Genomic DNA, 23,685 nt, shown 5'->3' on the forward strand with positions numbered 1-23,685 from the left:
CATATTTTGCCCCAGTTGCACACACATGCAGTAATTTTTAGTTGGTTATAATTTCTTTTCATATTGTCCATGGGTCTCTAGGCAGGAATACTTGAGTGGGTTGCCATTTCCTCCTCCAGTGGAGCACCTTTTCTCAACTTTTCACTATGCCCCATCCATCTTAGGTGGCCCTGCACAGATAACTCATAGCTTCACTGAGTTACACAGTCCCATTCACTACGACAAGGCTGTGACCCATGAAAGGGAAAAGATATGACATTGGAAGATGAGCCCTCCCAGATCAGAAGGTGTCCAATATGCAAATACTAACAGCTCTAGAAAGAATACAATGGCTCAGCCAAAGTGGAAATGATGCTCAGTTATAGATGTGTCTGGCTTTCCTGGTGGCTAAGACAGTAAAGAATCTGCCTGCAATGCAGGAGACCCGGGTTCAATCCCTGGGTCAGGAAGAGCCTCTGGAGAAGGCAATCCACTCCAGTATTCTTGCCTGGAGAATACCAGGGACAGAGGAGTCTGGCAGGCTACAGTCCATAGAATCACAAAGAGAAGGACAGGACTGAACGACTAACACTTCTACTTTCTGGTGGTGAAAGTAAAGTCTGATGCTGTAAAGAACAGTATTGCATAGGAACCTGGAATGTTAGCTCCATGAATCAAGGTAAATTGGATGTGGCCAAACAGGAGGTGGCAAGAGTGAACAGTGACATTTTGGGAATCAGTGAACTAATATGGACAAGAATGTTTAAATTTAATTCAGATGACCATTATATCTACTACTGTGGGCAAGGATCCCTTAGCAGAAATGGAGTAGCCCTCACAGTCAACAAGAGAGTCTGAAAGGCAGTATTTGGGTGCAGTTTCAAAAATGACAGAATGATCTCAGTTCATTTACAAGGCAAACTATTCAATGTCACAGTAAACAAACTCTATGCCCCAAACACTGATGCCAAAGAAGCTGAAGTCAAATGGTTCTATGAAGATCTACAAGGCCTAGAACTAACTAGAACTAACACCAAAAGAAAGATGTCCTTTTCATTACAAGGGATTGGAATGCAAAGCAAAAATTCAAGATACTTGGAGTAACAGGTAAGTTTGGCCTTGGAGTACAAAATGAAGCATGGCAAAGGCTAACAGAGAGTTTTGTCAAGAGAACACACTGGTCATAGCAAACACCCTCCTCCAGCAAAATAAGAGACGACTCTACATGTGGACATCACCAGATGGTCAATACTAAAATCAGACTGATTATATTCTTTGGCCAAAGATGAAGAAGCTCTATAAGGTCAGTAAAAATAAGACCTAGAGCTGACTGTAGCTCAGATCATGAGTTCCTTATTGCAAAATTTAGGCTTAAATTGAAGAAAGTAGGGAAAACCACTAGGCTATTCAGGTTTGACCTAAATCAAATCCTTTAACATTATATAGTGAGGAGGTGACAAATAGATTCAAGAGATTAGATCTGGGAGACAGAGTGCCTGAAGAACCATGGACAGAGGTTTGTAATATTGTACAGGAGGCAGTGGCCAAAACCATCCCAAATAAAAAGAAATGCAAGAAGACAAAGTGGTTGTCTGAGGAGACTTTACAAATAGCCGAAGAAAGAAGAGAAACAAAAGGTAAAGGAGAAAGGTAAAAATATATCCAACTGAATGCAGAGTTCCAGAGATTAGCAAAGAGAAATAAGAAAGCCTTCTTAAGTGAACAATACAAAGGAGTACAAGAAGAAAAGAGAATGGGTAAGACTAGATATCTCTCCAAGAAAACTGGAGATATCAAGGGAACATTCCATGCAAGGATGTGTAAGGTAAATGACAAAAACAGTAAGGATTTAACAGAAGCAGAAAAAGAGATTAAGAAGAGGTGGCAAGAATACACAGAAGAACTATACAAAAAAGTCTTAATAACCTAGAAAACGAAGATGGGGAAACAATGGAAATAGTGAGAGACTTTATTTTGGGGGGTTCCAAAATCACTGCAGATGGTAACTGCAGCCATAAAATTAAAAGATGCTTGCTCCTTGGAAGAAAAGCTATGACCAACCTAGACAGCATATTAAAAAGCAGAGACATTACTTTGCCAACAAAGGCCCATCTAGTCAAAGCTGTGGTTTTTCCAGTAGTCATGTATGGATGTGAGAGTTGGACTATAAAGAAAGCTGAGCACCGAAGAATTGTTGCTTTTGAACTGTGGTGTTGGAGAAGACTCTGGAGAGTCCCTTGGACTGCAAGGAGATCCAACCAGTCTATCCTAAAGGAAATCAGTCCTGAATATTCATTGGAAGGACTGATGCTGAAACTGAAACTCCAATACTTTGGCCACCTGATGCGAAGAACTGACTCACCAGAAAAGACCCTGATACTAGGAAAGATTGAAGGCGGGAGGAGAAGGGGATGACAGAGGATGAGAAGGCTGGATGGCATCACTGACTCAATGGACATGAGTTAGAGTAAGCTCCAGGAGTTGGTGATGGACAGGGAAGCCTGGCGTGCTGCAGTCCATGGGGTCACAAAGAGTCGGACATGACTGAGTGACTGAATTGAACTGCACTGATTGAACCACGATGGTGTTGTCACTCACCTAGACCCAGACATCCTGGAATGTGAAGTCAAGTGGACCTTAGGAAGCATTACTATGAACAAAGCTAGTGGAGATGATGGAATTCCAACTGAGCTATTTAAAATCCTAAAAGATGATGGAGTTAAAGTGCTGCACTCCATATGTCAGCAAATTTGGAAAACTTATCAGTGGCCACAGGACCAGAAAAGGTCAGTTTTCATTTCAATCCCCAAGAAAAACAATGCCAAAAAATGTTCAAACTAGCGCACAACTGCACTCATTTCACATGGTAGCAAGGTAACACTCAAAATCCTCCAAGCTAGGCTTCAGTAGAACATCAACGAAGAACTTCCAGATATACAAGCTGGGTTTCAAAGAGGCAAAGGACACAGAGATCAAATTGCCAACATTCACCGGATCATGGAAAAAGCAAGGGAGTTTCAAAAAAAACATCTACTTCTGCTTCACTGACTACACTAAAGTCTCTGACTGTAGTAATCACAACAAACTGAAAAATTCTTAGAGATGTGAGTACCAGACCACCTTTCCTGCCTCCTGAGAAACTTGTATGTGGGTCAAGAAGCAACAGTTTGAACTGAACGTGGAACAACGGACTGGTTCAAAAGTATGAAAGGAGTACGTCAAGACTGTACATTGTCACCCTGCTTATTTAATGTATATGCAGGACACATCATGTGAGATGCTGGATTTTAAAAGGTGTTCAGTATTATTAAATACAAGGGAAATGCAAATTAAAATCACAAGGGACACCACTACACATTGATTAGAATGCCTAAATAAAAATTATTGATAATATCAGGTGCTGGGAAGGATCCCAGAGCAAATGTATTTCTCATACATTGCTGGAGGAAACCTAAAATGGTACAGCCACTCTGGAAAAAGTTTGGCAATTTCTTAAAAGTTAAACATACACTTAATAGGCAGTCATACTGCTCGATACCCAAAGAAATGAAAATTTAAGTTCACATAAAAACCTGTAAACCAATGTTCACAGCAGCTATACTGGAAATAATTAAAAATGAACACAACTCAGAAGTCCTTCAATGGATGAATGAATAAACTGACAAAGCCATACAACTACTCAGCAATGAAAAGGAATGAAATGTTGATACACAGAATTACTTGAATGGGTCCCCAGGGCTCTGGGGTGAGTAAGTACAGTCAGTCTCAAAGAATTACATATTGCATGATTCCGTGTAAAAAACATTCCTGAAATAATAAAGTGGTTAAGAAGAGAACAGTGGAGTTAGGGGTGGGAGAAGGTGTCTACGTGTGTCTACAGAGGGAGTTTCTCTATAGTGTTGAAACGATTCTATACTTTGATTGTGGTGGTGGCTACATAAATTTGTACAGATGATAAAATTTTGTAGTGCTATTCACACACAGGCAGACACGTAAGAATACATATAAAAACTGGTGAAAGCAGAATAGAGTGTCTATCTAGCTAGTATTGTACCAATGTTAGTTAGTGTCTAGCTAACTAGTATTGTACCAATGTTAATTCTGGGTTTCAATAACAAGCTATAGTACATAAAATATTTTTGTTGTTGTTCAGTTGCTAAGTCATGTCCAGCTTTTTTGTGACCCCCATAGACTGTAGCCAGTCAGGCTCCTTTGTCCATGGGATTTCCCAGGCAACACGAATCGGTTGCCCAGTGGTTCAGCAGTGAAGAAACTGCCTGCAAAGCAGGAGATTCAGGTTCAATCCCTGGGTCAGGAAGATCCCCTGAAGAAGGAAATGCAACCCACTCCACTATTCTTGCCTGGAAAATCCCATGGACCCATGAGCCTGGCGGGACTACAGTCCATGGGGTCACAAAAAAGTCAGACATGAGTTAGTGACAGAACAATGGCAACAAGCAATAGAAAATATTGCCACTGAGCAAAGCTGGAAGGAAGGCACAGGGAAACTCTTGCACACTCTTCGTATTTTTACACTTCTTGTGGGTCTCAAGATCTCTCAAAAGAAAAAGTTATGAGAATAAAAAGAGGAGTAAAGTACTAAGATTTAACATGAATGAATCAATTTCAGTAACATTTGCTGAGCTAAAGAAGCCAAACACAAGAGCACAAGGTATATAAGAAATATATATATATAAATATAAACAAATATAACTCCATTTGTTTCAAGTTCTAAAACAGGCCAATGGAAATATGATGATGAAATCGGATCAGTGGTTGCCTATTGAATTGAATAGAGAATTACTTAGAAGGAGACATGAGAGAAATTTCTGAGGTGGTAGAAATGTGCATTTTAATGTGTTTAAGTTATAGCTAAAAAGATGGAGTGAAAAATCTTTAATAAACCCTGACTGCAATGACCAAAATAATAATAATAATTGTGGAACCCTGTGGAGATTGAAACTTTGGATGAAGGACTTTCTGATGAGTGACAACCCAAAGATACTGGAGGACAAATGTTCCTGGAACTTTGGAAAGATTTAATTGCAAGACTGAAGTGGCTTACACTTTCCAATCCTTTTCTGTAAAATTCAGTGAGCCTATGAATGCAGATTGGCTTTAAAAAGATGATGGGTTTACACTTTAACACTTCCAACTTTTGTGCTTTTTACTCCAAAACATAAAATTATGCCTGGCTTTCCCAAACTGGCCATTTATAGAGTTTGAAAGGAATGTATATATACAGATGAAGATATTCAATGTGTCTGAAATGTTTGCAGTCATTATTTTAAAGGAAATTCTCACCTGAGGCCAGCTGAGTCCTCTGGAGTTGCTACTGCCATTCTGACACAAGTGGCCAGGCTAGCTACACAGTCTCAGGATTCCTGGCTTTTTGGGATTTCTGTGTAAATAAAGTCTGTCTACATCACAGTCCGTACTTTTGGTTTCTCTTTAGGCCTTTCTTCCCTTACATTAATACCTCCTTTTGCTTTGTAATTTTAATTCTGAAACCCTTTTAGTGCTGGATGGTGGGAGAGGTGAGAGAGGCAAGAGAACTGACTTACATTTTTGTTCTAAGCAGAACCCAGGAACCAGTGAGGGGTGATATCTCAAATTCGAGGCTATTCCCAAGGATGCTGTGTGGCTGCCAGAGAAGTACTGGTTTCCTGTCAAGGACTTGACAAGTAAAAACCGTTGCTTGCCATTGTGCTCTACAACAGTTGAGTTATTAGCCACTGCCACTGCTGACCATCAACATACCCTGAAACGAATTCAGGACAAAGACTGAAAATGAGGCACTCCAACCTCTGAGAAAATGAGGCACTCCGAGCTCAACTGGTGGCTCAGAGGTTAAAGCATCTGCCTGCAATGCGGGAGACCTGGGTTCGATCCCTGGGTCGGGAAGATCCCCTGGAGAAGGAAATGGCAACCCACTCCAGTATTCTTGCCTGGAGAACCCCATGAACAGAGAAGCCTGGTGGGCTACAGACCACGGGATCTCGAAGAGTTGGACAGGACTGAGCGACTTAACATTCACTTTCACTTAACGTTCACTTTCAAGCTCTGAGAAAACCTGGTAAAACAGGCCTTCAGATAATTTCAGGAGAATAGCTTATGAACCCAATTTCTTGCATCTCACCATACTTGGAAAAGCACTACAAATCATTAACTAAACTACCTACTCATGACTAGCAGTAACCTTCTACCCAGATGTGTGCCAGACTGCATACCCTTCTCCAAATCACTATGCACTGAGAGCAGTCTCCTGGGGTATAGTCCTCATTAAGTCCCCAAATAAAACGAATCTCACAGCTCTCATGTTGTGTGTTTTATCTCAGTCCACAGATTGAAGGGACTAGGCAATGATGTCAGGAAGACAGAACGTCTTGACTTCACATCTTAGAGACAAATTTTCCATTTTAAAGATGATGAAGCAAAAGCCCAGAGACTAAAAGCCATGCCCAAGCAGCTGTGTCCAAATTTCTCTAGCACTACCCAGCCTCTAGCTCCAGGCTCCAAACATTCAACCTGAGCCTGCTGTCTAAATATAGCTTCTTCAGAATAGATCCTTATCTCCTACACCTAGTCGCCTCTCTTCTCAGACCCATCCAACAAAAACAAAGAAAACCCAAATCTTCCTCAACTCTTCCCCTTCCCTATTGATTCCAGTCCCAAACAGATCTCAAACCTGCCACCTGCTCGTCATGCTGAAGCTGTCCTCTATTCCAGTTCTTTCTACCAGAGTCTCCCTGGGGTCTCCCTGCTTCTGCCCTCACCCCTCTCCTCTCACTCAGCAACCAGATTCCTGTGACCTAGTCTCTCCCTGCTGCACTGGCTTCTCGGGGCCCTTACAATAAACCCAGATTCTCAGGTTGCAGACCAGCAGCTCGCAACCCTCATAGAAATTTCTGAAATGTCCTGGATAAGAGTGAGGACTGGGGGAGTCCCCAAAGGTTCTACGTGACCCATTCCCCTCACTCCCAAGTCGAAATGAGACCAATGAGATAAAGCTTCCAGAGGCTTCCCTAGTCAGATTATGTTCAGTCACTAGGCGTGTCCAACTCTTTGTGACCCCATGGACTGCAGCACGGCAAGCCTCCCTGTCCCTTACCATCTCCCAAAACTTTGCCCAAGTTCATGTCCATTGTACGGGTGATGCCATCCAGCCATCTTATTCTGTGACGCCCTCTTCTCAGGTGATAGGCCCTCTCTAAATGCAGGTTGTTGTAACTCCCTCCCAGGTTGGGACCCCAAATTCCGCTTTACGAAGCAGTGGGGAAAGACTACCTTTTACAGTCAGGAGTCGTAAAGTCAAATTCTGGCTCCTTTAACCAATCCCTACTTCATTCAGTCTACCCATCTGAGAAATAGAGCTAATAATATTAACACTAATTACCTGAGAGGGTTCCTATGAGAATTAAGTGAGCCCTAAAGCACGTAACATAATGCCTGGCACACATGAAAGCTAGCTCCAGTTCACATTCTAAGGAACCACAAGACAGTGTTCCCAGGGTAACTTGTCAGACTGTAAATACCCAGTCACCAGATTATGTATAAAGTGCTCCTTCGTACCAAAGCGTTTCTGTGCCTGCAGTTTTCACGGCCTCGAGTTACGCTCATCAGCGTCTGACTTTCGGTCCCCGGGTCCAAAATACCAACACGGAGGGACGCGCTCCGGGCGTGCACCCCGAGCGCCAGCAACCGCCTGCGCTCCCTAGTTGTTTCCCGGCCGCCACAAACTGGGACCACCCACACGCCCCTCGGCCCGCCCCCTCGGCCCATGACGCACTGCGGGAGGCGGGGCACGCAGGCGTCGTGCCCTGCCATTGGCCCGCGCCGGCGGGGGAGCGGGGTCCTACTCGTCCGCGGCCCTGCTGTGCTGTCATTTGGCAGCGGCTAGAGGACACGGTCAAGATGGCGGTTGTTGCTGTGTTGGTGCGGAGACCCCTTGAGCAGGTAGGCAACGGCTCCCTTGCTATGACCCTGCGCGACCCCTGCCCTCTCTGTTCCCTCTGAGCGTCCTCTCTCTCTCCCTGCCAGGTCTCCGGGCTGCTGAGGAGGCGGTTCCACCGGACCGCGCCGGCTGCACTGCAGGTAACTGGCCCGGACGCTAGTCGGGCCGGGAGGGCCCCCTTGCCCCAGGGCAGAGGCTGGGGTCGCATGTCACCCACGCGAGGCTTAATGGAATCAAATGGCCGATCTGAGAGAACTAGACGTGACACTTCTTCCCTCACCTCCCCTTAAAGTTTTTTATTGTGGTAAAATATACATAACAAAATTTACTGTTTTAAACTGGATATTCAGTGGCGCTAAGTGCATTTAGCATGTCTTCCATTCACCACCAGAACTTTATCATCGTCCCAAACAGAAACTGTACTTACTGAACAGTAACGCTTCCTTAGCCCCTGGTGACCTCTAACCCCTCGGTACTTTTCTGTGGTAATGAATTCATGTATTCTAGGGATGGCCTATTGGAGAAGGAAATGGCCACCCATTCCAGGATTCTTGCCTAGAGAATCCCAGGGACAGAGGAGCCTGATGGGCTGCTGTCTGTGGGGAAGAACAGGGTCAGACACGTTTGAAGCGACTTAGCAGCAGCAGCAGCAGCAGCAGCAGCAGCAGCAGCAGCAGCAGCAGCAGCAGGGGTGGCCTATAAATGGAATCATTTAATATTTTTCCTTATAGGTCTGACTTCTTTCACTTACCAAGTTTTCAAGGTTCATCCATGTTGTAGCATGTGTCAGAATTTCATTCGTTTTTAAGGCTGAATAGTATTCCGTTGTAGGCATATACCACCTTTTCTTACCCACTCACCATTGATGGACACCTGAGTTGTTTCCACCTGTTGGATTTTGAATAATGGTGCTGTGAACTTTGATGTGCAATTATCTGAGTCTCCGCTTTCAGTTTTTTAATTTATTATTATTTTTTTTAATTTTAAAATCTTTAATTCTTACATGCTTTCCCAAACATGAACCCCCCTCCCACCTCCCTCCCCATAACATCTCTCTGGGTCATCCCCATGCACCAGCCCCAAGCATGCTATATCCTGCGTCAGACATAGACTGGCGCCGCTGTCAGTTCTTTGGGGTATAAAATCTAGAAGTTGGAATTGTTGGATTATATGGTAATTCTGTGTTCGAGTTTTGGAGGATTTTCTCTTTCTCATTTCTGTTACTGGAGGATTCTACCAACCTCTATAGTTGAGTAATTCCTAGATCCTGAAGGCAAAGTGTGTGGCAGTGTCTGGCGCTTAGTTAGTGCTCATTATGTAGTGTTCCTTAGGCTTCCTTGACTGTTCTCTGCCCCACAGTATACCAAATGTGGAAATAAAATTATCCAGTATACTCTCTACTTAGGAAAGCACCTGTGAACTGGCCTGGCCAGCAAGCAGATTTCTCAAGATTAGGTAGTCATTAAGAAAAAGGGGACTTCCCTGCTGGTCCAGTGGTTAAGAATCCACCATGCAATGCAGGGGACGTGGGTTCGATCCCTTTTCAGGGAACTAAGATCCCACATGGGAAACTGAGCCTGTGCGCCACTACTACTGAGCTCTTGGATGGCAGCTGATGAGCCAGTGAGCCACAATGAAAGATCCCGCACAACACAATGGGAAGATCCCATATGTGCGACTAAAACCCAGTGCAGCCAATAAATATTAAAAAGGGAAGTGTTTAGTATACTTTTCATTCATACATATAATCATAGACTGGCAATGAGCAATAGAAATGTTACTTTTTAAATTCTTTGAACTTTTAGAGAAGCCTGTTCTACTGATGGTTTTTGTCTAGTGTGCTGTGGGCAGCCTAGGTCAAGAGAGACTCTCAGTAGTATCCTAAGTAATCTTGTAGTTTATTGACTGCTTTCCCATGCCTGTGACAGGTGACAGTTCGTGAGGCTATAAATCAAGGCATGGATGAGGAGCTGGAAAGAGATGAGAAGGTATTTCTCCTTGGGGAAGAAGTTGCCCAGTACGATGGGGCATATAAGGTAAGTAAGGGAAAAAAAAACACTATGCAGAATTGAGATGGTCATTTGCCCCCACTTAGAAGTAATGGGGTCATTGCTTATAGGTTAGTCGAGGCCTATGGAAGAAATACGGAGATAAGAGGATCATAGATACTCCCATATCTGAGGTAAGCCTTCCATCAGGAAGCAGACCTTGGAGGGGCCTGTCTGTTAAAGGATACTACTATAATTTTTGTGGATTTTTACTTACATTTGCATTTTACTTTCTAGATGGGTTTTGCTGGAATTGCTGTAGGTGCAGCTATGGTAGGTAGTCTTCTTTGTGAATCTCACCCAAAGAGTTTCTTTTAACAACACCTTTTAAAATCATTGCTTGAGTGTTGGGGGGGCAAAGTAGTTATTTGCCACTCTAAACTGATGTTTTCCAGTCTTTTCAACATCTTTTCAACATTTTTGATTTGACAGGCTGGGTTACGGCCCATTTGTGAATTCATGACCTTCAATTTCTCTATGCAAGCCATCGACCAGGTCATAAACTCAGCTGCCAAGACGTACTACATGTCAGGGGGCCTTCAGTCTGTGCCCATAGTCTTCAGGGGGCCCAATGGCGCCTCAGCAGGTGTAGCTGCCCAGCACTCACAGTGTTTTGCTGCCTGGTATGGGCATTGCCCAGGCTTAAAGGTGGTCAGCCCCTGGAGTTCAGAGGATGCAAAGGGGCTTATTAAATCAGCCATTCGGGATAACAACCCAGGTCAGTAGAGGGGTGTGTCGTGCATCTCTTTTGAACATTAAAGTACTAAAATGAAATATCTGCATGGAAGGAACCATTAAAGACCTTTAAAGTTAGGTGTAGACATATGTTAGAGATCTACAGATATAGTAAACATAGGAAAAAAACTAGTGTTTTTCTTATCTATGACTATATGGGGGCCAATTAGGTACAAGAGAAATTTACTACACACCTATAACACTGATTTAACCCCAGAGGTAAAATCAGGATTGACCAGACTATAGATGTCTGTATCTAAACCATCCATAAGGCTCCTGGACACTGTGACGCTTCCTAATCAGCACAGTGAAACGTCTCACAGAATGAATGATTGTGTTTCTAGATATTCTTAGTCATGTGGTTACGTTGGTTTAAATATTTATATATTGTAGTGGTGGTGTTGGAGAATGAATTGATGTACGGAGTACCTTTTGAACTTCCTTCAGAAGCTCAGTCAAAAGATTTTCTGATCCCTATTGGAAAAGCCAAAATAGAAAGGCAAGGTAAGCGAAATCAGTATACACTTCAACATTATTAGCACTCTGCTCCTTCTGTTTATGTTGATCAGGCTCGATCTAGAAGTTACTGGCCTTTACTTTGACTAGGAAATTACAGGATAAGTTCAAGTTTAAAGTGTGTTATGCCCTGACTGCTCCATGTATTTGTGCTTTTGTAAATCTGAGCCTAGTGGATTTGTACTTCATTTCCAGGAAGGCTATCACGTTCTCATCTCACTTGAATGAACTTAAGATTTTACTAATGAACAAGAACCACAGCTGGCTACAGAGAAGGACAGTGTGTTTGGTTTCAACCTGACCTCTGATCTGTGACAACTTTGTTTCAGGAACACACGTAACTATAGTTGCTCATTCAAGACCTGTGGGCCACTGCTTAGAAGCTGCAACAGTGCTGTCCAAAGAGGGAATTGAATGTGAGGTAAGTGGACATGCACATGTTCTTAAAGAATCAGAAAAATCCCTTTAAAAAGACCCAGAAAGATGAGTTTGAGTTCTGTAACAGGTTATTAGATATGAAATCTTGCTTTGTCGCTTAGTTCTGTCTCAGCTTAACGGTGGGAACCTACTTGGTTTTTAAACACCTAGCTTTTTAACACCTAGTGTCTGGATCTTTTTAGTATCTGTTTTATCAAGTTAAGATCCAGACTTAGAGCTGGAGGTTGGGAGAATGGAAAACTTAGAAGTCATTGAGTCTAACCTTTTGATATCCAGGAGATAACACTTGCTGGTTATGCTTGGGCAAGTTATATATGTACTTTAATAAATCTCAGTGTCATCAGCCATAAAATGAGGATAATACATTTACTGTCCCATCAGGGTGGTTGTGGAATTATACTTAATGTAGTGTCCGGTACTTGGTAAGCAGTCATGTATTAGTTACTATTTTGATGAGGAGGAAGTTAAAGCCAAGGGAGGACAAGTGAGTTTTGTAAGTGAACAGAGCTGCTTGTAGTAGAGATAAAGAATTTTAATGTTTCCCTTTTGACATAGTCAGATTTCCCTAGACTCAAAAATTGACAGGAAATGCAGGTTTCATCCCTGGATCAGGAAGATCCCCTGGAGTGCAAATGGCAACCCACTCCAGTATTCTTGCCTGGGAAATCCCACAGACAGAGGAACCTGGCAGGCTGCAGTCCATGGGGTTGTCAAGACTCAGACACAACTGTGCGACTGAGAACACACATATAAGGGAAGTGGCTTTATGGGGATAAAACTGTATTTGTGAGGCAGTGGCTCTATAAAGCTATTTACTGTATTATTTGTCTAGGTGATAAATTTGCGAACCATCAGGCCAATGGACATTGAGACAATAGAAGCCAGTGTCATGAAGACCAATCACCTTGTAACCGTGGAAGGAGGCTGGCCACAGTTCGGAGTAGGAGCTGAAATCTGTGCCAGGATCATGGAAGGTATTTCAGAGACACTGATTCCAGAAGAGTTAAGCTGTAATAAACACTGTTTATTATAGGACAAAATAAACAAAAGCTAGGGATGATCAAATGACTTGAAATTTTCAACTTTCCAGCTTGGTATTTTTCCTTTGGGTAATTAAACAAAGCAAAACCATAAACAATTCTTTGTAATTAGCATAGATTTCAGACTTCCCTTCTCTGGGCAGCCATACCTGCTGTGCTGAAGTGGTGGTGTTCAGCTGGTTTTCCTTGCCTCTCTGATTTGCACCTCCTTCCCTCGTAGGCCCTGCGTTCAATTTCCTGGATGCTCCTGCAGTTCGTGTCACTGGTGCCGACGTGCCTATGCCTTATGCAAAGATTCTAGAAGACAACTCTGTACCTCAGGTTAAAGACATCATATTTGCAATAAAGAAAACACTGAATATCTAGTTTGGACTTGAAGTTCAGGTCATTGGAATTTACTTAAAATACTTGCTGACTCTTCATCTGGATTGTTCCATAAGACCTTTTAATTCATAAAGTTATCTCTGAAGCAGCAACAGATTTTTTTTACTGGGAAGAGGTTTAAATGTGTTTGTGGTAAAACATGCCCCTCTCCTAAGTTCCGTATTTTTTTGGTCTGTTACAGTACCATGTTCTTTGAATACGGTTCATGTGCAGTTTTACCCTCTCACTGGAAGAACATGGTATAAATGTGGCAGAGTCCTGATGAAAGATATATCCAAAAAAGGATAACTTATATGTAAAAAATAAAAGCATTTAATCTACATTTACTGTTAAGATTGTTTTTGATAAGCAATAAAGGAATTCCTAACTATGACTAATAGTATTTTTATATTCTTGAGATAATAAATGTGGCATAGAAGTCCTAGAATTCTGTTAAGAAATTAGTGCCATCAGGAACTAAACACTAATTTCCTAAACTGCATCACTTACTTACAACAGGAACTTGCCCACCAACTCTTCAGATGCCTAATTCCAGTAGGTTCTCTTCAAAGCTAAACCAAGATCCACGTCAGGTATTTTTCCCACTGCCAAAAAACATAATATTCTGCCATACACTGCTCTCCTCAAAAGTTGAGATGGAAAAGATAGATGTAAGTTAGTTACGGAAGCACATAAGTGGTACAGAAACTTCCCATTAAAATATCTAGCCAAGCTAAAAACACATTTTCTTGACACAGTTTATTTTAATAAAAAATACAGCTGAACATTTATCACAGATTACATGAAACTATACACAATGACATTCTCTCTGCATAGTAACCAACACTGATGTGTATAACTTGATTTTTTTAGATGGATTACTTATAATCCTTTAAAGTGCAATTTATTTAAGGGTTTAAGCAAATCATAGGATAAAGGATCTTTCTAATAAATGAGTAATGTTAAAAACATGATATATTTGGATAAATCTTTCAAAAATCAGAACTGATTTCTATAGGTGCCAAATTTACTTGTAATAATGACCACCCCCCCCCCCCAAGCCCCAAACTTGACTTAAATGCTAAGGATTAAGAAGATCCTTGAATTGGCAAGAGCTTTTCCTGATGTTAACATTTTTTTGTCTGTTCAACACGTACTAACTAAAAGGAACGAAGAGCCTAGAGTAGTTCCTATAGCAGCCCTGAGTTCTGTAACCACAATGGAGTTCCTGATTGAACTTGAGAGAATGTTGTGAACTTTCACCTTCTACTTGAGGGGGAAATGAAGAACTCGGTTGCTTCTCTGACTCTCAGCGACATCACTATGCTTTGGGCTACAGTGTTAATGTCTAAGATGAAATTAAAAGTAGCAAAAAACAGCTTTATCTAACAAATAACCAGAAGATGCTTTAGAATAGAGAAATGAGAGGAACAGTTCTAGGAGCTGTCTGGCGGGATGGGAGGGATTGTAACACCAAGGCTATTCACCTCAGTGACTGAATATTGTCATCGTTTTTGTTTTTTGTCCATTTCCTTCAGTTGGTGGAAATAATTGATTCTGATATGCTGCTGCCCACCAAAAGAGGGTGAACCAGATTCCGATAGTAACCAAGGAACAAAATATTTCTTAAGGCAGCAATGCCAGCCTGACTTCATTCTACTTGAAGACTGTGTTTCCCTCTTGAAAAGCCCCTTTTGTGAGCATCTGCAAAGTCGTATGTGGCTGTACTGGCTCAGCAATTATTCATCCAGAAGGAGGGTACTTCAGGGGGTGGAGGTAAAAGGAAAAAAAAAAGAACTTTTCCCTCCGAGTATAAACACGAAGCTTTAGCCAATCTTAGGAGCGCTGTGATCACAGGTTTCGGCTTTCCTCAAAGTTCCTTTTTGGAAATTCTGGATGGAGCTGAGTAAGGCCCCTCGGCTCACGCCATTCATGGCCTGGGGTGGAAGCTGTGAGGGCGCCTCTGTGCTCACAGGAGGTGAGGGAGCTGCTGCTGGTGGAGGCGGAGGTGGAGGAGGTGGAGGTAACGCGGATATTCCTGTGGAGGAGAAGGGACAGTCAGTGATTCTGCACGCACCCTCCCTGCACACATCCAGTCCTGGGCAGAAAGGACTTGGGGAAGACTGCACACATTTTCCCTCAGAGGGGCCGAGATACTTTGTACTGTGTGATTTTTTTTAAAGTTGCCATTTCTTCCAAGTTAACAAATACCACAGATTACATAAAACTACACAGAGTGACATTCTCTGCATAGATGAATTTCCAGATTTTAAAAATGATCCCAAAAGAAAGGTTCCCTTTCCTACTTTTTCCAGGTTCCAGGCAGCTCCACCTACTCCTGAGCTAGCAATGAAAGACATCTGTATGCACAGCTGGGCTACCTAAATATCGATCACTAGAAAGGGATGAACAGTTCTTTAGTATTTGAAAGATGTGATTTAACATGAAATGACAAACCACTTAGGATTCTCAGCAAGGAACCACTGTCTGCTGGGTTATGGGCTCCTCAGGGTCTTTTTTTTTCCCTTTTCATCTGTCTTGAATATAATAGGTTGCCTGAAAGAAATATAAAATGCTAATAATTGCCAGCAATGTTCAGCAAGGGACAGAGGACTTTCTCCCACAATGGCACTCTCAAGGAGGCATCTTCCTCAAACACCCTTGTATCCACTGAGAGCCAACCCTACAAGATGGAAATGCACTAACCCTACATCTTTAATGAAGTGTTGGGGGAGACTGGAATGGCAGGCTCTACCCTGGTGGGCAAGGAGAAGGAAACTGAACAGGTATCCGAAACTTCTCTTAGCTTCCTTCCAGGCACACAGACATTGTGCACTTGAATTGTATACTTTTGAATCAAATGAATTTCGTCCTCTTCGAACAAAATAAACACTCGGTTCAGAAAAGGCCTTGCTTCAAAGAACTTGCCTGTGCTACAGTGAGTTGCCCCATTTCCTGTGAACTGGGCAGCTCCCTGTGACCCCACCTCTCTGTTCCTAGCCTCACCCTCTACCCTATCGTAGGGCTACCCTAGCAAGACAGTCTGTTGGATGGCTCCCCCACCACCTCCCTGAGCTGCGGTGACAACAGGAGAACATGCCCACCACAGCTTGACTTTACATGGATGGGTGTTCAGGACCATCAATAACATACTTCAGCAAGAGCAACCTTTTTTTACCAACTGTAATAGGCCATGGTTAAAATATTTCATAGAAAACCACTTACCTTCCTTTACATCTTTTACCCAAACCTAAAGGCAGCTGAAATTAAAGAATCACACAGATACACACACTAATGCTCTGGAGTTCTTGAAATTCTCAAATAATATGGCAATACAAATAGTGAACACAGACAGATGAACAAAGCGTCATTTTCACTGGTTCTATACAATGACAACAGATGAAGTTCCAGTATGTTGTATGCCAGGGTGGATTATGGGACGATGCTCCTGGCCTGGGGTTATAGGGTTACAGAGATAAAAAAGGACTTGCAACCTGACATGACTGTGGAGATAAGAAGAACAGGGAAAACCGGTGTGTCATATAAGCATTCCTCTGAAGGGTGTTCTTGGAAAGTGACCATTGAAATACCAGGAGGGCAGATGGCCTCTGAAGCCTGTTGGAAAGCAACTGCAGAGCCCAGAGGACTGAGTGGATGCCAATACCCTCCCAGTGCCCCTCCCCAGCACTCTCAGCCAATGGCCAGAAAAGGGCAGCAGAACTGGACTTGACCTGGAGGGCCCAACATGGACTGGAATGAGCGCCAGCATTTCTGCCTCCCAGCTCTGGGCTTTGACCCCGGCAGAAGAGTCAGAAGACGGCTGCAACAGCACTTTGTTCTACTAGAGGCATGGAACTGACTATGCAGAGAGCAGCCACCCTTCTAGCCCAGGACTCTGGGAGGCTAGAGATGTGCCTCAGGAACTAGACTTGGTACAGGCTGCCATCTTGGCACAGAACCAACCTGCTCAGCCCTCATGCGGAACCAGTCCTGGTCTGTAGCCTCATTACTACCTGGCGCTCAAAATGAGAAGCGCACATTCACTACCACAGTTTGGAGACTGGGGGTGGTGCTCAGGAAACAGACCCTCATTGTCCAAGTAAAGGCTGCTGCTGCTGCTAAGTCACTTCAGTCGTGTCCGACTCTGTGGGAACCCAGAGATGGCAGCCCACCAGGCTCCAGCATCCCTGGGATTCTCCAAGCAAGAACACTGGAGTGGGTTGCCATTTCCTTCTCCAGTGCATGAAAGTGAAAAGTGAAAGTGAAGTCGCTCAGTCGTGTCCAACTCTTCGAGACCCCATGGACTGCAGCCCACCAGGCTCCTCCACCCATGGGATTTTCCAGGCAAGAGTACTGGAGTGGGTACCATTGCCTTCTCCGAAGTAAAGGCTAAGACTGTCTAAATGAATTGCTTTTAATATGTAGGTAGCATAAATAAATCAACTGTCCAAAGTGCCACAGGGTAACCTGTGCAGCTGGGGGCTGTGCAAGGAGAGTCTGCTCATCCAAAGGGAAAAAAATAGGGTCACCAGAGGTGCCCTCACAGAGGGCCAGACCAATCATAAAGGGCCCCATGTCCCATGAGGTCCGCCTCTCCTCGCTGGGCCTGCAACAACCAGGGCAAATCTCCATACATAGGGTCAGGCCCAGGACTAGCTCAGAAACCTCAGGAAGGTGGATGGAAGGGAGGCCCAGGTCTGAAGGTCAAGGTCAACACTTGACCTTGGAGGAGGCAAAAATGCCCCCAGGGACTCACAGTCCAATTACAGGTCCCATCGATTTTTTTTGTCCTTTTTTAGTTTTTCTTTTTTTGCCTCTTCTGTGGTCCACAAAATTCCTTTAAAGGTTCACTGGGACTTAAGCTATAACACGTGGCTAATAATGTGGGAGCGGGGGGAATATTACCAGCGTCCAGATTCAGAGTTGACTCTTGGGCCTGTGACGAATCTGGGACAGCTGCCTGATGCCTGAGCTCCCCTACTTCCCAGATGTGAGTGAGTGCCCCTCCAGAGGCCTCCTAAAGCCCCATCCCCAGGTCGAGGACACCACCAGATTCCAAAGTAGACTGACTGCCAACTGGATCTAGCTTTCAAAAATGTTGGCCTCCAACACCCTAAGTGGAGGAATGCTCAAAGACAGCTTATCTACAGTGATAACCAGGTCAGTCATGATCTGTCCAATCTCACCTTCTCTTAGACAAAAACCCGGAGAGTTAACTGTTCCACCCTCCCCAGTACCCCAAATGGGAGCCTGGCAGCCCAGCAGTGGCCCTGAAACAGGCCACAGACTGCTGCAGCAAGATCATAGGGGTTAGATCCAGGTAGAAACACCTTGCCAGAAACATCTTCCCCAGCTGTGTCAACAGGACCTTTCAGAGTCCCTTTCCCTGGGCCAACTTTGACAGTGGGAAGTCAACTACTGCCTGTGGGTCTGGGTTCCTTCGTGGTCCCCACACTCGGGAGGGGAGACCACCTGGCCTTCAGACCAACACCAGACCTACCAGCTACCCTCAGAGGGAATTTGAAGCCAGCGACCTCCGAAGCAGGCAGCCCCCAGCTGTTTGAAACTGCCTTTGCCTTTTACCTCAGAAAGATGGGGAGGCTGTATTCATGTCCTAATTATTATTATGGATGCTTAAAAAAAGGAGTTTTCCCTAATATCAGTTATAAAGTCAGTAAGTGGCTTCCCTGTGACCAGGAATGCAATTGCCCAACGTCCTTTCCCTTTCATCAGAGTAACAAGGAACCAGCACGTTTGCAACAACAGGACTGTGAGATGCTGGCTTCCAAAATTAAAATATCAAAATGCCATGCAGTTGATGTGTAGGTTTTAGGGCTGTATTTTAAAACTAAAATCAGAGTGGAAAATGAAAATTTTGAAGGTCATGATGAAAATGAAATGAATGTAAATGAAGTCACTGGGGCGCCTTTTAAAGATGCTGTATTTCATTTAAATATCCAGACAAGGAAATCGTCTCCAATCAGCTTTCCCGTTTGTTCAGTGATCTAGACACAATGTCCCATTTCACAGAAAGAAACAGAGCATCTTTAAAGTTAGAAAAATCAGTATAGCTTACTTTACCGAAAATTCACGTTCAAAATGGTGCATGCTCTACTGAAAATAGCAAAGAGAGAGAGAGAGGGGGGACACAAGTCATTATTCAGTGTCATTATTTAGTGACATTATTTAGTGTCATTTAATCAAATAGAGACAATAAAAGATTAGTCTGAATCACATGCTGATTATTCTCATTGCAAACTAGGGTATATTTAAGTGAATCACAAGAAGCACGGTTTGTAAATACGACAGTGACCCTCTTAAGAACATGGCAAACATATTAATACTAACAGAGTAACCGATGAGTCACTTCCCTCTTCATTCTTTTTACTTCTTTCTTCTGAACCAGTTAGGTGCTATTCAGAAGACCCATCGTGGTTTTATCTCCCCTGGAAAGTGGAATGGGTCCTGGGAGTGTACCTAGTTCTATTACTAAATAAGGCCAGTTTATGAAGAGGGAAGAACAATGAGAACTGATCACTTTTCCACACAAGTCTTCTATAGTCTGAAATAGAGATGTGTCTTTTTAAAGCTGGAAAGAGCAGAAGCACTGGGAAGTCTAACCTGGGCAGGAACATGGGGCCCTTTCCCTGAAGGCGCTTAGATCCAGAGGCTAAACAGGGCAGTGAGCAGAAGTAGCTTACTTAACACTTGTTCGTAGCTCAGTTACTAAGTTATGTCCAACTCTTTGTGACCCCATGGACTGCAGCACACCAGGCTTTCCTGTCCTTCACCATCCTCTTGGGTTTGCTCAAATTCATGTCCACTGAGTCAGTGACATTATCTAACCATCTTATCCTCGGCCACCCCCCTTCTCCTCTTGCCCTCAATCTTCCCCAGCATCAGGGTCTTTTCCAATAAGTCAGTTCTTTGCATCAGGTGGCCAAAGTTTTGGAGTTTTGGCTTTGGCATCAGCATCTACTTAAGACTGCTGCTGCTAAGTCGCTTCAGTCGTGTCCGACTGTGCGACCCCAGAGACAGCAGCCCACCAGGCTCTGGCGTCCCTGGGATTCTCCAGGCAAGAACACTAGAGTGGGTTGCCATTTCCTTCTCCAGTGCATGAAAGTGAAAAGTTAAAGTCAAGTCGCTCAGTCGTTTCCGACTCTTCGCAACCCCATGGACTGCAGCCAACCAGGCTCCTCCACCCATAGGATTTTCCAGGCAAGAGCACTGGAATGGGGTGCTGTTAAGACTAGAGAACTATTTTTAAAAAGGGCGGGGGGTAGAATTCCCTGACAGTCCAGGGATTAAGACTTGACACTTTCACTGCCAGGGGACTAAAGATCAAGCAAGCCTCAGGACACAACGAAAAAAAAAAAAAAGGACACATTTTTTTCCCTGTCTCCTTTTAACTGACTAGATTCCAGGTTAAATGTAAAGATAACCTTTTCCCTGACAGTGAATCCCAGAGTTCTGAATGAACCAACCTGCTCCCCCACCTAAAGGAGAATCCCTTCCTCTGAGAACGGGCCGGTCAGAGGCCCATGTGGGGTGCAGCAGGCTGACCACTGACCTGGGGTAGCTCAGGGAGGATGCTGGGGCCACTGCCTGCCCACCCCACTCCAGCAACTGAGGACCCAGGGAAGGAGCTCATACACTGGGCTTGCAGGCAGGGAGGAGGGCTGCAGGCCGGCAGCAGAGCAGAACTAACACACTGCCTAGAGAAGCACCACAGGACAGACCTGCTCATCCCAAAGATGGAAACTGCTTTATGTGGTTTTGAGAAAAAGAGGCGATTTCTAGGGCCATAGATGTCTATTCTGAGCCTACAGTGGGTTTCAGACTTTGATGTGGCTAGATAAATCCTGGGAGCTCCAACATTCTAAAAGAATTTCTCCCTTTTCTTGTATCTTATTTATTTGTTTTACAGAAGTACAGTTGATGTACAATATTATATAAGTTACAGGTGTACAATATAGTGATTCAGAGTTTTTAAAGGCTATACTCCCCTTACAGTTACTATAAAATTTTGCTATATGCCCTGTGTTGTACAGTATATCCTGGTAGCTTATTTTACACATCATAGTTTGTGTCTTATTTATCCTAAAGCTTCCTTCCTGTTACTCAAGTTCTCGGTCATTCTGTGCCCACAAGGCCCTGCTTTGCCTCCTCCTCCAGTCCTGCACAAACTTCCCTCTTTTCAGTCACTCTCACAGACTGGCCTTCTACGAACCGCCAGCTCTCTCTCTTCAAAATTATTGCTTAAAAATGATAAACTGCAAGCAAGAAGGGCTAGAATTCTCTTGCAAGGTATTCACATCTTACCTTCACAGTACTTTCTTGCTTATCAGGCCCTGTGTACATTATCTACCTCATAAAGACCAGGAATTCTCTTAAAAGACAGCTTCAAAGAATGGATATTGAGTGGGGGAGCTGCATCCCAAGCCCGGGGCTCCTAGCGCTTGCTTCAGGGCTCGTATCACGCCAGCCAAGCACAGCTGTTAGCAGCACAGGCCCTGCAGTGCACCGAGAGAGCAGGTGCTCAGGAGAAATCAGGGAGCTGAGCAGGACAGAGACCAAGACTGGATCCTGGCTCCAGGACCTCCCACTTGCGCGACCGCAGTCAAGGTCCACTAGAGCCTCAGTGTCTTTGTCTGTGAAACGGAGCTATAAGCATAATCCCTGCTCCTTGGATAGGAAGGTATTCATGAGGATTAAATAAAACAATAACTATAAATCTCCTAGAACAGTGCCTAGGACAAAATAAGCACTCAAAACATGTGAAATATGATTATTAACAACAATAATAATTTGGGTTTCCTGCTTACTTAAGATTTCCCCAAATACTCTTTATGCTCTATTACAAATCTTTGTTTTTTTTTTGCAAATCTTTTTAAACACACACACACAATCTTTTTAAACACACACACAATCTTTTAAAAAAAAAACACACACACAGTCTTTTTAAAAACATACACACACACAATCTTTTTAAACGCACACACACAATCTTTTTAAACACACATACACACAATCTTTTTAAAAATACACACACACAATCTTTTTAAACACACACACGATATTTTTAAACACACACACACAATCTTTTTAAAAACACACACACACAATCTTTTTAAACACACACACACACAATCTTTTTAAACACACACACACATGCACGCACGCGGGCGCGCAATACCAAGACAGCAGGCCTGTCTCCTCCCAAAGGGAGAGCAGGAGCAAATATCTGCATGTAAATCAGGACCTTCTAAGCCACTCAGCTCCATGAACACAGAGTGTAAACACTGGCTGGTGACACTGACCCAGAAATCAGTCAGAATAAAGTATCTCAAAGTTCCTGAAAGAATGACCTGCTAGAGGCAGGAAACATACACTTTAGAAAAAAGAAAGTGCTAGGAATGTTCTCACTGGGAAAAAAACAAAAGGCTTTCGAGAATGCCACCCTACCCAACAGAACTGCCTACAAACTTAAGGAAATCTTTCTAGTCTTTCTCCCATCAATCTAGTAAGGATTTCAAGAAAAGGCCCTGGGCAGGGAGGTTCAGAGAGAAATAGGAGAGGCCCCAGTCCTTACACAAATGCTGGAAAGGACTCAGGAGAGTAAGACTCCTTTGCTTAGAAACACCTGTCTCTTCTGCCCTGTCCTGAAAGTAACTGAGCTTAAAACCACCCTTAGTTACCACAAATGCTTTTAAAACTGATGATTTCAGGAAGAAAGTCAATGCCGTCAAACTGACCTTGCCTCAATTGATCTATTGCTGAGCAAACTGCCAGGGGTGGGTCCACAGTGGGTTTATGTATGTAGGTGTGTGTGTGCTCAGCTGTGTCTTTATGACCCCACGGACTAGCCTGCCAGGCTCCTCTGTGTGCGGAATTCCCCAGGCAAGAATACTGGAATGGGTTGCCATTTCCGTCTTCAGGGGATCTTCCTGACCCAGGGATCCAACCCATGTTTCCTGTATCTCCTGCATTACAGGAGGATTGTTTATCTGCTGAGCCACTGGTATAAATGATGTTATTTTCCAGCAAACAGTCGGTTTAGAGGATGCTTGATTAGAAAGAACTGAGATGGGCTCCTCTAACCCTCTCCCTTTTGCCTTTTTAACCCAAAAGAATACTCCTGTCAAGAAGGAGACTAGGGTTTGATCCCTGGGTCAGGAAGATCCCCTGGAGAAGGAAATGGCTACCCACTCCATTATTTTTGCCTGAGAAATCCCCAGCACAAAGAAGCCTGGCGGGCTGCCGTCCATGGGGTCAAGAAAGAGTCAGACGTGCCTTAGCAAATAAACAACAACCCAAACCCAGAAATCTACTTATTCAAGGTCTCCCAGTAACTCACAGTGCCCTGAGGACTGACTGTATCAGGTGCTGTTCTAACCTCTTAGGCCCAGGACTCTCTGGATCCTCATAGTAAATCCACTAGACAGGCACTGTTGCTATCTTTGTTTAAAAATGGAAAGCTGATGTGAAAGCTCTGCCTCTCTGTATACCCGGGCTAAATCAAACTAAATCAAACCTCTCTGGGTGAAAACAGAAAAGGACAGCTTTATTAGTTTGCCAGGCAGAGGTGTATCTCTACCCGCAGGGGATTTGG

At 43.7% G+C, this 23,685-nt stretch overlaps 3 protein-coding genes across 9 annotated transcripts in view; 1 reads left to right on the forward strand and 2 right to left on the reverse strand.

Moving 5' to 3' along the window:
* Positions 1-7,701, reverse strand: part of KCTD6 (potassium channel tetramerization domain containing 6) — a 48,153-nt gene extending 40,452 nt beyond the window's left edge. Inside the window, exon 1 of the mRNA XM_018066765.1 lies at positions 7,552-7,701. The gene's annotated coding sequence lies outside the window, so the exon portion shown is untranslated. The remainder of the gene's footprint in view (positions 1-7,551) is intronic.
* On the forward strand, positions 7,800-13,467 carry PDHB (pyruvate dehydrogenase (lipoamide) beta). The gene is made up of 10 exons (XM_005695783.2): positions 7,800-7,935; positions 8,020-8,073; positions 9,862-9,969; positions 10,053-10,115; positions 10,219-10,254; positions 10,414-10,699; positions 11,110-11,220; positions 11,562-11,653; positions 12,503-12,644; positions 12,931-13,467. The coding sequence occupies exons 1-10, from the start codon at positions 7,894-7,896 to the stop codon at positions 13,074-13,076; spliced, it is 1,080 nt and encodes a 359-aa protein (XP_005695840.1). The 5' UTR covers positions 7,800-7,893; the 3' UTR covers positions 13,077-13,467.
* The window catches only part of PXK (PX domain containing serine/threonine kinase like), an 82,233-nt gene continuing 72,355 nt past the window's right edge, over positions 13,808-23,685 (reverse strand). For 2 of the 7 annotated variants that reach the window (XM_018066767.1, XM_018066766.1), the window contains exon 18: positions 13,808-15,111. In XM_018066767.1, coding sequence (XP_017922256.1) covers positions 14,900-15,111 — 212 coding nt within the window. In that variant the 3' untranslated portion in view covers positions 13,808-14,899. Of the gene's footprint in view, positions 15,112-19,149; positions 19,188-23,685 lie in introns of all 7 variants that reach the window. The other 5 variants (XM_018066768.1, XM_018066769.1, XM_018066772.1 and 2 more) reach the window with 5 other exon arrangements.

Source organism: Capra hircus, chromosome 22 (genome assembly GCF_001704415.2).
Source record: "Capra hircus breed San Clemente chromosome 22, ASM170441v1, whole genome shotgun sequence".
Lineage (NCBI taxonomy): Eukaryota > Metazoa > Chordata > Mammalia > Artiodactyla > Bovidae > Capra > Capra hircus.

Excerpts from the sequence above, each read along its gene's own strand:
- PDHB (XM_005695783.2), top strand. The coding sequence starts at position 7,894 with ATGGCGGTTGTTGCTGTGTTGGTGCGGAGACCCCTTGAGCAG. Across the intron at positions 10,700-11,109 it reads CATTCGGGATAACAACCCAG|TGGTGGTGTTGGAGAATGAA; the intron begins GTCAGTAGAGGG and ends TATATATTGTAG. Across the intron at positions 11,221-11,561 it reads AGCCAAAATAGAAAGGCAAG|GAACACACGTAACTATAGTT; the intron begins GTAAGCGAAATC and ends ACTTTGTTTCAG.